This window comes from Oryctolagus cuniculus, chromosome 10, assembly GCF_964237555.1.
Source record: "Oryctolagus cuniculus chromosome 10, mOryCun1.1, whole genome shotgun sequence".
NCBI classification, from domain to species: domain Eukaryota; kingdom Metazoa; phylum Chordata; class Mammalia; order Lagomorpha; family Leporidae; genus Oryctolagus; species Oryctolagus cuniculus.
This window is the reverse complement of record NC_091441.1, coordinates 66,580,439-66,593,315: the sequence shown is the minus strand read 5'-3', so window position 1 is coordinate 66,593,315 and position 12,877 is coordinate 66,580,439. Positions and strand designations below refer to the sequence as shown.

Sequence of the window (12,877 nt, the reverse complement as noted above, 5' to 3'; positions counted from 1 at the left end):
TTACAAATGATTTTATAGCTACTGTTCAAGTAAATGAGTAATACAAACTGTATCTGACAGCATTACCTATTTTTATATTCTAAAATATCTAGACATACTAAGAGGTATTCCTAAAAGGTGACCTGCAATTCAAATATGCACTAGAGAAATTAGTGATCTGTAGTCTGTAATATAAATACTTACATTTGGACTGACGCTTGAGGGTGGAGGTTTGTGACTGTGAAGGGCATAGTGTTTAAGCTTGTCCTTCCTGAAATATTATCTAAGATGCTGACTATGCATAGTGTATCTGGAGTGAACATCACCTTGAGAAGGGATTTTAAATATTCATAAGATTCTTAACTTCCCACAATGCAATTATCAGATCTGGATATAAATTTAACAAATGCATGATTACAAAATGACAAAACCAGTGAGCATAAATAGATTTTGTTCGTTTCCCATTATAATTCCCAGAATCCTCTTCTTCAGCGCCCCTCTGATCACTCACCTGTGAGAGAACAGGACTCTTCCTGAGGCTGAGCCGGCGCATTCTCGCCTCCAGCCCGGCCACCGTACAGGGAGACCAGCTGTTTCTCTGGTGCTCTGAGCAGTCTGATTAGCAGTCTCCATCCCCAGTATCCCTTAAGCTGCTACGTTTAGTCACAGAGATGCTTCTACTTGCCAGTGATTTACCTGAGCAGGGGATTTTATGCAACTTCACAGGTGTACCCTGCAATTCTTGGTGAAGACAATTCTTCAACGTCCACGTCAGCATTATGGGCCGAAGGAATGGACGCGAATGAGGACCTTTCCCTCCAGCTTTGTCAGTGTGTGTATTATTAGGATGGAGTCTACCATATACAATTTGTTTGTTTTGTTTTGTTGTTTGGCTATGATGACCCACTATTTATTTTGGTACGAAAAATCAACTGTTTACCCTATAGAAAGTGTCACTTATCTTCACGTTGTTGGAGAGCAAACCTACAGACTAGGAATACTTGCAATGAGTTCCAAGGAAGTCACACAGGCTTTAGAGAAAGGGCATTCCTATTTTGATTCGGATACACAGTGTGGAGGAGGACGTAATCGTCCCCCTCTCTCCTTGATTTTTCCATGATTTTATTAAATCTTCACTGAGAAAGCTAGTGATTAGATGTCTCATAATTATCCTAGAGTCTGGGAAGGGAGGTAAAACAAGCCATCTGAATCCAGCTAGATCATAAAAATACTTGAGTGATTATCCTCTCCTATTTCAGGGAAGGCAGGCTTAACTTTGTATTTCCTATGGGCTACAGGAGGCTTTGAGTTTTAACATGTAGGCTCCTTTTGGTTACAGTTGCAAAAGAAGCCACCGAATTCTTGAGGCTTTGACATGTCTTAGAAAGAAGCAAACCACAACAGATGTGATCTGGATTTGCTTAGATGGACACAGCTGCCATGCTGTTCATGTTGTAATAACCAGGCCTGCGCTGGTCAGCAAGCTCCAGTCAGCTCGTTGGGTTACCGTCTCCAGACCTCGAAGTGATGCACTTGAACTCTCACTGTAGTCACGGCCTCGGCTCCACCCACTGTGTTGATCTCCTCAGACCTGAATGCCCATCAGTCCTCACGAGCAGCAGCAGCCACTGCTTGGTAGAACTTTGCCAGGAAGCCTGGCTCACTGCTCTCCAGCTACCGGACACATTCTCTGCACTTCTGCTTAGCCAGTCTCAAAACCACTGATCCCAAAGACGCAGCTGGCCCTCAAAGATACGGGCGGGCGGTCTGCTCCATGCGCACCAAGCTGCTCCAGGCCACCACACGCTGGCTGTCATTCTGTACTGCTTTAGCTTCTAGGTCCTGTCGGAAAGGTTCTCGTAGGGGACCTGACCAACACTTCACCTCCTGGGAAGGTTCGGCAGACACTGGGGTTGGGAAACAGTAATGTTGCCTGGTACTGAGGGGGAGGGGAGGAGAAGGATGGTGGCATCTTCCCCTTTCCTCTCCATGGTTACCTGGAGATGGCCCCTACAATCCTCAGACTCCAACTCCCACCATGGCTTCATGTTTCCTGAAAACCCTCAACAGGGCCACTGGACAGCCCACGCGCTTCCAGTCCCAGACCAGCCCCAAACACCCACGCATCCCAGCGCCCCGCTCCAGGTCTGGAGACAGCCGAGTAGCTCCAGTTGTGGTTATGCTAGTATCAGGGGTTGCCAGACACATTTGATTCAAAGCCTCAGGGAGAGGCAGATAACCAAGCCAGAAAGCAGGCCAAGGGAGGAAAGCTGCGGGGTGGGCGGAAAGACTGAAATTAAGCTTTTACAATGAGTTTCTGCAAGTTCTCAGAGTGATATATTTGAATATCTACTTATCAAACACATAAACAACATAAGGCACAGTGAAGAAGGCAAACAAGTAACAAGTGTCCCAGGGCAGCACATAGATCATAGCTCACATTAACAGGCTTCCACTAGCACTTCCAAGACAAAAAGTTTCCGTAGAGCTAGAACACGGCGTCGCATATGTTGACAACCTCAGATCTGTGAAGGCATTCTCCATGCACCTGCTTCTAGGATCAGAGCTGGACACGTATTCAAAGGCAAGGGCATACTGCCACTGGGCAATGCAGTCACTAAGAGCAGGCAGAATTAGGGAATTTAACACATTACTGCTTGTCATCCTTGAAAGGAACTCATTCCAAGTTCTGTACGTCTTCTTAACTTGCTGGAGTTCTGGTGCAACCAACAGATTAACTTTCCATACCTTTATTTTGTCTAAATGGCTTTGAGTTGTATTTCTTTGCCTTCTTTAAAACATGCAGTTCATACATTTGACAGTTTTACTCCCATAGTCAATGCACTCCGGACCGATACACTCGCAGCAGGCATTGTGAAACCAGCGATACTTGGATGCCCCCATGGACTCACAGGATATTTTACACTGATGTATGGACATGCAGTCATCAAAGTAAACCACAGTACACATGTGTTCTGAAAAAGCAAAAAGTTAAAAGTTCAGAGCAAGAAAGAGAGAAAATAGGAAATACTTGAATACCCAGTTGCATCTTATTAACAGTTACTCAGCTTAGTTTTCACAGTGCTGCTCTGCGCAGGACAAAGATGAGGGATAGGAAAGAAGATACTCATTTGTTATGACATTGGCAAAAAGTCAGATCCTCCCACTTCAGCTGAAGGCAGCAAAGGGCTGTCCTCGCCTCTTACAACTTTGACATGAGGGGTGATGCCCCTGCTATGCCAACATACCATATGGGCACGGGTTCGAGTCCCAGCTGCTCCACTTCTGATCCAGCTCCTTGCTAATGTGCCTGGGAAAGCAGCGGATGCTGGCTCAAGACATTGGGCCCCTGCACCCAAGTGGGAGACCCTGAAGAAGCTCCTGGCTCCTGGCTTTGGCCTGACCCAGCCCTGGCCATTGCAGCTATTGGGGAGTGAACCAGCAGATGGAAGACCTCTTTTTCTCTCTGTCTCTCTCTCTTTCTCCCTCTCTCTCTGTAACTCTGCCTTACAAATAAATAAAACAAATCTTAAAATAAAAAAAAAGACTTTGTCTTGAAGACTATATTATTGGGCTTAAAAACATTTGCTGTATGATAGAATTGTGTTTTTAAGCTGGGCATTTCTGGTAAGATTTCCTCCAAAGAGGATTCTCCAGTCAAAAGACTTTGAAAAATACTGTTCGAAAGTTAGATTGAGGGGGCCAGCATTGTGGTGCAGTGGCATCCCATATGGGTGTGAGTGTGAGTCCCAGCTGCTCCATTTCCCATCCAGCTGCCTACTAATGCGCCTGGGGAAGCAGCAGAAGACGGCCCAAGTGCTTGTGCCCCTGCCACACATGTGGGAGACCCAGAAGAAGATATTGGCTCCTGGCTTTGGCCTGGCTTAGTCCTGGCATTTGTGGCCACTTGGGAATGAACCAGTGGATGAAGGACCTCTCTCTCTGTCTCTCCCTCTCTCTCTCTTTCTGCAACTCTGCCTTTCAAATAAATAAATGAATCTTAAAAAAAAAAGTTACATCAAGCTTTTATAATAAAATAAAAATTAAGTAATTTGAATGATATAAACTGCTCAGTAATGCTTGACACAAATAAGCGTTAGCTAATAGAAATATTATTTTGTTTAAATATTTATTTATTTGGAAGGTAGAGTGACAGAGAGAGAGGGAGAAACAAGAAAGAGAGATCTTCTATCTGTTGGTTCATTTCCCAAATGCTTGCAATGGCGGGGACGAGGACAAAGACTGAAGCCAGGAATTCCATCCAGGTGTCCTACGTGGGTGGCAGGGGCCCACGTTCTTGGCCATCATCCACTGCTTCCCAGGTGCATTGGAGGCAGAGCAGAGAGGATTCACACCAGTACAGACATCCCAAGTGGCAGCTTAACCTGCTGTTACACAGTCCATTATTATTATCATTATTAAAAATTCCTAGTTCTACTTTCCACTCAGAAAACTACTTTTGATGGTTTCTATTTTGGTTATCCTAGTGGTTAACTCCATATGACTAGCCTAGGTAGAAAGAGAGTACATGAAATAAAGGAGGGTTGGTGTTGTGGCATAGCAGATAAAGTAGCTGCCTGTGGCTTCCCATAGGGTACCAGTTCATGTCCCAGCTGCTCCACTTCTGATCCAGCTCCCTGATAATGAGCCTGGAAGACTGCCCAAGTGCTTGGGCCCCTGCACCCATGGGTGAGACACGGAAGAAGCTCCTGGCTCCTGGTTTTGGACCAGCCCAGCTCTGGCCATTGAAACCATTTGGGGAGTGAACCGGTGGATGGAAAAGCTCTCCCTCTGTCTCTTCCTCTCTCTGTACTCTGCCTTTCAAATAAATAAATGAATCTTTTTAAAAAAAAGAGGACAGGCCGGTGCCACGGCTCACTAGGCTAATCCTCCGCCTGTGGCGCCAGTACTCCGAGTTCTAGTCCCGGTTGGGGCACGGGATTCTGTCCCGGTTGCTCCTCTTCCAGTCCAGCTCTCTGCTGTGGCCAGGGAGTGCAGTGGAGGATGGCCCAAGTGCTTGGGCCCTGCACCCGCATGGGAGACCAGGAGGAAGCGCCTGGCTCCTGGCTTCGGATCGGCGCAGCACGCTGGCCATAGCGGCCATTTTTGGGGGGTGAACCAATGGAAGGAAGACCTTTCTCTCTGTCTCTCTCTCTCACTAACTCTGCCTGTCCAAACAAAAAAATTAAATTAAATTAAATTAAATTCTAAAAAAAGAGGACAACAAAAACCACTAACAGAGTACTTGTTCTCAGGCTGTTGTTTTTCACAGAGCCAGTGACAGAACTGATCAATCACCAGGGATCTGGTAAGTAAAGGAAGGCCTAATGGAAGGAACTGGACCTGCATTAGGAAGAATTAAAAGCAAAGCTCCCAGATAACAAAATGAGGAGAGCCACAAGGAGCTGGGCACTGTGTGCACTAGGCCAGAGTGGAGGCAAGGCCAACTGGAGTGGCCGGGTGCTGTCAGGAAGCCGCCACTGGGCACGTGACGTGGGGACCGTTTAAAGAACCCAGGGAGCAGCACAGCACCAAAGAAAGAGGGGCTGGCAGCAAGCAGGAAGCGGAAGTGCTCAAGTCTTCAAGTGGTTGGAACTTCCTGAATTCATCTATGTACCCAACAAATACTTATTGAACACCACTATGGCTTAGCCATTAGGGACTCAAAGAGACATTAGAGAATCCAAGAAAGTGAGTTGAAAAATGCTAGGCCTGCAATTTTAAAACAGACAATAAATGGAACCCCAAAGGTGGGGAGGAGGAGCGGAGTGGTGAACTCCACCTGTGGTGGGGGGTGTGCTAGGGATGGTGCCGCCGTGCAGAGACTAGCTAGCTCTGTCTGGAAGGATACACTTTCTGCTAATTATTTCATGAACTTAAGCAATTTTTTCAGAAAATTATGAATTATTATTTAATATCTAATGTGTGGATCACTTATACTTTAATAATGGGAAAACTGTAGTAAAAGATCTTATTATTATCACATTCTATATATTTCTGATATTTCCTTAATCCATAATCAATAATTTGCTGTCATAAGTACTTTAACCTAAAAAGAAATGAGTGTTTTTTATCAAAGGCTGCTTTGTTTTTCCTATCAGTGCCCAAAGTCCTGCTCTGCTGCATGCACGGAGGCCTGTGATAGAAGGCGTTACACTGTGAAAGTCGGCTTAATCATTTATTTATGTCTACTTTATTTGAAAGGCAGAAAGAGAGAGAGACAGAAGAGATGTTCCATCTGCTGGCTGACTCCCCCAAATGCCCACAACAGCCAGAGCTATGCCAGGCCGAAGCCATGAGCCAGGAAGCCCATCTAGGTCTCCCATGTGATGTGGCTGGCAGGGGCACGTGTCTGAGCCATCACCTGCCACCTCCCAGGAAGCTGGATCAGAAGCAGAACGGGGCAGCACTAGAAGCAGGCACCCCCATGTGGGACGTGAGCATCCCAAGTGGTGACTTGAGCCACTGTGCCAAACGCCTGCCTGGGGTTTCCTTTCGAGGTGATGAAATGTTCTGGAATTAGACAGTGATCACAGTGGTACAACACTGTTAATACACTAAATTCACTATGAATGTGCACTTTAAAATGCTTAAATTGGTAAATTATATCATTTACACACAATTTGCTTCATATTTTAAGAAATAACCCCAATTCTCATAACTGCTTTATTCTTCTACAGTAAAACTGTATGGTGCTTTTTATTGGAAAATAGAAATGACTTTACATAAATCCACTTGCCCTTTACATTCTAAATTTGTGATACGACCTGATTCTCACTAATAGATGTTCTTTAATACACTTCTCAAGTTTGGGTAAGTCATTCTCATTTAGTTCCTATTTTGACCCACAGTACCCATTTCCAGAGAGCTGACTGGGGTTAATTTATACCTGGAAATGAGGTGTCTGTAAGACCAACTTGGCTGAGATGAAATGTAGATGTAGCTGATGAACTTGACAATACTATTAGGAAAACCTGACTTCCCGGAATACTCTGCGTATTCCCTGATGGGAAGCAATATTGTATTAGGTGAGCAGCACTGCTGCAACCTCATAAAAAGAATAATTAAAACTTAATGGAAGCACATACCAGAATTAGGGGCTGGTGTTGTGGCGTAGCAGGTAAAGCCACCGCCCTCGACACCAGCATCCCATATGGGCACCAGTTTGGGTCTTGGCTGCTCTACTTCTGATCCAGCTCCCAAGAGCTTGGGCCCCTGGAAGAAGCTCCTGGCTCCTAGCTTTGGCCTGGCCCAGCCCTGGCCATTGCAGCCATATGGGGAGTGGATCAGCGGATGGAAGATCTCTTGATCTCTCTGTCTCTCCCTCTCTCTAAAGCTTTCAAATAAATAAATAAACCTTTTTAAGAAACACCAGCATTAGGAGCGGTGTTTATTTTTCTAGTATGGCCTTTACTGCCAGGAATATGTGCTGACATGTTTTCCTGTTTACTCAGGCATCAGGGTTACTGAAATCTAGAATTTACTTAGGACCATACAAACTTAAAACCAAAAATCTGCTCCAAAAGCTAATATAGATTTTGTAAACCGTGTGAACAGACCACAGGAGGGGCGGAGTAGCAAAAGCCAACCGCTGGTGGTTACCTTTGTCACTGGAATACGGCGCGTGAACGTTATTGCTGGGGACAGACACGTTTTGGTGGTGTGGCTGGTTCACAGTTTCTAAAAACGAAACCAGATTCTCATGATGGGAAAGCTCTTCTGCAACAGGGAAGGAGACGATGTTCCAGTTCAACTGAGTGTCTCCTTCCGTGAGCGCCCGGAAGAGAGAAGGGATGGGCTCGTGGAGCTCCTCCACCGTGCTCTTGGACGTCGGCGGCGTGTCGCTGTAATTCCGGGGATTGCACATACCTGGAGGGGCGAGAGGGCAGAGAGGAAGAAAACTGATTTTTCTCACTGACTGCGACATCATGAGGTTTTGTCAGTTACTGCCTTGCGATCAAAGCTCCACCGAGTTAAGATAACGTGACATCTGGCCGGCGCCGCGGCTCACTAGGCTAATCCTCCGCCTAGCGGCGCCGGCACACCGGGTTCTAGTCCCGGTCGGGGCGCCGGATTCTGTCCCGGTTGCCCCTCTTCCAGGCCAGCCCTCTGCTGTGGCCCGGGAGTGCAGTGGAGGATGGCCCAGGTGCTTGGGCCCTGCACCCCATGGGAGACCAGGAAAAGCACCTGGCTCCTGGCTCCTGCCATCGGATCGGTGCGGTGCGCCGGCCGCAGCGCGCCGGCCGCGGCGGCCATTGGAGGGTGAACCAACGGCAAAAGGAAGACCTTTCTCTCTGTCTCTCTCTCTCTCACTGTCCACTCTGCCTGTCAAAAAAAAAAAAAAAAAAAAAAAAAAAAAAAAAAAAAAAAAAGATAACGTGACATCTACCACGACGTGTACATATTTTGCTGTTTGTTTGTTTGGCTGAGGGGACCTAAAAGTGATGACACTCCAACCCAATAGCTCTGAACACACCAATGACGCAGATCATGTTTTGTAAACACCCATCTTCCACTAGCAGAAACACAGCCCCTTGGAGAAAAGGCTTATTCCAGGGCTGGGGCAGGACAAGCACAGATGAGCCAGAAAACAAGGAAACGCTCAGTGAAGGAAGGGGTGTGTGGAAAAGACACAAGACGCAAACAGAGGGGACTCCCACCAACTAAATCAATAATTTGAGCATTAAGATAGTAACAATGGATGACCACCCTGGCAATAAAGCAGGATTTGCTGAGATCTGGAATGAAGGAAACAAAACCACCACTTGGCCCCTCACAAAGGTGGTTTGACTCTGACGGAACTCTTCAATGCCTGCTTAAGGCTGGTGGGTGGAACTTGGATGAGGAACATACTGATGTATTCTCCACAAAGTACCTATCAGTTGCACACAGGTTGATAATCACTTTAATGCACAGAAATCTTGCAGATATGGAAATGATCAGGAGGTCAAGGTTAGGACCCAGCAATGGGACAGGCTGATGCTGTGTCACCTGGCATAAAGCATATAGTGTCACTTCGGTGATGATGATGTTGCCAAGAGTGTGTGACTTCAGTCTGGCTGTCAGTCGACATCAAGAGGTCCAAGGCTGAGGATCATCCCACACAAGGTGAGTTCTGTACTTTTTAAAACCATCAAGGGAAAGATGGACTGTCTCAGACCTGAGAGGTTTCAAGAGACAGGACAGCTAAATGCATCACTTACTCCTAGGTAATATCTTGGACCATAAAGGAACAAAAGATACCCTTGAAACAGCTGGTGAAATATGAGTGGGATTTGCAGAGTGGGTGGCCATGTGGTAGCAGTGTTGGCAGTCTGATTTGCAGAGTTGTATGCAGCTTATATAGGACAATGTCCACGCTGCTGGAAAACACAGACTGGTGTGTATAGTTGTGATGGGACATGATGTGTAGAACTTGCTTTCAGAAGATTCAAAGGAAGATGAGTGTGTGTGTGCATGTGCGTGTGCGGAGAGAGAGAGGGAGAGAGAGAGAGGAAGAGGGAGAGAGAGAGACAGGGAGAGAGAGAGGAGTATTGAGCAATGCAGCAAATGCATAGCTATGGGGAGGGCCTTTGTACTCTTCTCACAAATCTATACATCTCAAATTACTTAAAAATAAATTATTAAAAAAAAAGAACAGTGACTAGAGAGAATGGGAGACAGTGCGTATGAAAAGCTTTTTTAAGGAATTTTACCATAAAGAAGAGAGTGAGAAAAGCACTCGGTCAGCCCCAACTACAAGCTGTCTGGCCAGACGTGGTACGGAGGGGCTACCCCCACGCCATGCAGCCCAAATGTGGACTCCATGAGCTGTTGCTTTCTTCCGCTGTGCTTTGCTGTAGGCTGTAGAACTAACGCAACTGGAGCAGAGCCCTCAGGGTCTCCTTGTGCAAATGTCATACTTTTAAAAAACTAAATTATGTTTCATTTTTGGTTAGTATCTATTAGGCATAATACAGAAATTCTTGTCTTCCTCAGATTAAAACTTTGAAAAGGTTAAGCAAATGTATGAATTCCTTGATTTTCAAATTTAGGGCGGAGGAAAAATCATGTCATTTGTTTTCCACATCCTGGAAGTCTTAAGAAACGTGGCAAGAGCTGACAGTAAAGCTGTGCATGTTGTGCCCAGCACTTAGCACTGCTGAACTTGAACAACCTGGAATGTATGACAGAATCCTGGATTAAATGATCCAATCTGACCTCTTTCTTCATAAATGAGGAAACACGCCCAGACATGTTAAATGTCTTGTTCAACATTCTATAATCTAGGACATGATTCAGCCTCCTGTTCTCACCTCCACTGTTCTAATAACCACATCCTCTAAATAGGCTTTCAGTGGCATCAAAAAGCAAAGACTCAGAATGCTTCTATTCTATTCTATATTCATGACATAGTTTTCTGCCAGAGTCTATGATGAATGGAAATTAGAAATCAGAGATAAAAAAGCAAACAACTAAGTTCAAAGGCTACAGCTAAACTCCCATTGAACACTTTAAAAGAAACTCAGGGGCTGGCACTGTGGTGTGATAGATTAGGCCGCTTTCTGCAATGCTGGCATCCTACACTGGCTGCTCCACTTCCAATGAGCCTGGGAAAGCAGCAGAGGGCAGCCCAAGTCCTTGGGCCCCTCCTCCCATGTGGAAGCCCCAAAAGAAGCTCCTGGCTCCTGCCTTTGGCCTGACCCAGTCCTGGCTGTTTGCAGCCATTTTGGGGGTGAACCAGTGGATGGAAGACTTCTCTGTCTCTGCCTCTGGCTCTGTAACCCTACCTTTCAAATAAATAAAAAATAAAGAAAGAAAGAAAGAAACTTCAGTGCTCATTATCATAGATTTATAAATTTTTATTTTAGAATTTTCTGCATTTAACAAACTTAGGCCAAAAATATGTGTAATTTAAATCCCAATGCACTGAATTAAAACCAATAAGCATTCCCAGCTCCAGTTCAACCAGTTCTAGCTTCTTGCTAATGCTAATGCAGATGCTGGGAGGTAGTAGTGACGGCCCAAGGACTTGGGTTCCTGCTACCCACACCTGTTGTCACCATATATTTGAAAACTAAGGATGCATGAAAAGTAGTTTACGTGACAAAACCATAGTTTAGGATAGGAGTTAGGATAAAGGGGGGAAAAGTTATTACTCTCTTGGATGAAGGTGCAGGTTGAATGACGGCAGCCAGTCCCAAAGAGTCAGACTGAAAAGCCAACAGTCTTCTCCACTCCCCCGCGAGCCCACTCCCAGACACAGCCACTGCACAGGTTTGTCTTCAAGTTTTTCTGCTCATTATCACCACAAGAATCTCAATACAAAGACTAAAGTGTGGGGAGCAATCCGGACTAGACTGAGTTACTGGAATTAAGACTTATTCTATGCATCTGCTCTCCCACAATATGGCGCTGGGAGAGAAGTAAACAGCTTCTGCACAGCTGCCTCCAGTTCAACCAATAAATTGTAGGACTTGCTCCTGATTGGAGGAGAGCAGCGTACTCGGCGTGTGGGCAGCCGAGTTGGGATTGGCAGAGGACTATAAAGGAGGAGAGAGACGGCATGCACCGGGAACATCTAAGGGGAACATCTAAGGGGAACACCTGTGCAGCCCCCGAGAGAGCCGGCCGGCAGTGTGCCGCTCCCCCGCGGAAGTGGGGAATGTGGCCAGGGGGAACCGCCCTTCCACGGAGGTGGAAGGGATAGTAGCCAACCCGGGAAGAACCAGCAGCAAACCCGGGGAGGGCCGAGCAGACGAAAGAACAGCGCAGGGTCCTGTGTCGTTCCTCCACGAAGACGGGGAGCGACATAATGGTGCCGTGACTCGGATATGAAGCCTAGGCAGGGCTTAGTGTCGTTCCTCCACGAAGAGGGGGAGCGACACTAAAGGATCAGTAGAAACTTCTTTAGATGATTATCTATGAATCCTCTCATAGGAAAGATAAAGATTAGATTCATCTGTACTAAAAGCATCTCTCTCCCATATTCTAAAAATTGTACTATAACACTGTAATTTATTTCCTTTTATTCTTAAGTATACTTAAGCTTCTTAAATTATTCCAGTTCTTTTAATTCCCTCATTTTTGGATACAGATATGGGAACTCTCCTCACTACCCACCACCACCTCCCAGCTTCTCCTGACTTCTGTTTTGACAAACTTGATAATTACAATTGCATCACACATATACAATGAGTCTTGTCTTACACACGCTTTCAAAAATTGACAACTAGTAAACAGTAGTTACCTTAATGTTGTTTACAGTAAGGTCTGTCAAAGGACCACGGACAACATTTTTGATTTCAAAATGAATGAACTTCTCTTTGAACTTTATAAAATACTGAAAACAATGCTACATTTCACACAGCACAGCCTGTGAATGCTTCTTGGCAAGGCATGTTGAACCTGAAACTAATCAAGCTCTTACAGTTAACTTCAAATTACTAGAAATACAGCAGGATACTGGAACAACTTAAAAGATACCTCAGGAAATAGTAAATCCTGAATATGGACAGTCTACAGTTTAAGTGAGTGTCTCCAAAATGTCAAATGGCCTGGGAAGAAAAAAGGATGGTCACTCTGGCTTAAAGACATAACAACTAGATGTAATACAAGGACCTTGTCTGGATGAATTTAAACAAGTCATTATAAAAACACATTTTTAAGACATCTGGTAACAGCTGATCATGAGTCGAATTTTAGGGTATACCAAGAAATTACTGTCAACTGTTAGGTGTCATATGTCATTGTCATTATTATTATTAGAAAAGTAAATGTTCATTTTTTTAAAGAAATTGACACTGAAAACTGTAGGGCAAAAATTCTCCCTGTCTGTAATTTGCTTTTAAATACTTGCACAAAGAACAAGAAAGATAACACAAATGTGGCGTATTTCAATCTGCTGAATACAGTGATG

General features: G+C 45.2%; 1 protein-coding gene across 2 annotated transcripts in view; it reads right to left on the bottom strand.

Moving 5' to 3' along the window:
* Positions 1-2,293: 2,293 nt before the first annotated feature.
* The window catches only part of TWSG1 (twisted gastrulation BMP signaling modulator 1), a 59,726-nt gene continuing 49,142 nt past the window's right edge, over positions 2,294-12,877 (bottom strand). For both annotated transcript variants that reach the window (XM_017344005.3, XM_070050482.1), the window contains exons 4-5: positions 7,582-7,848; positions 2,294-2,954 (exon numbers count right to left, since the gene is read on the bottom strand). In XM_017344005.3, coding sequence (XP_017199494.3) covers positions 2,773-2,954; positions 7,582-7,848 — 449 coding nt within the window. In that variant the 3' untranslated portion in view covers positions 2,294-2,772. The remainder of the gene's footprint in view (positions 2,955-7,581; positions 7,849-12,877) is intronic.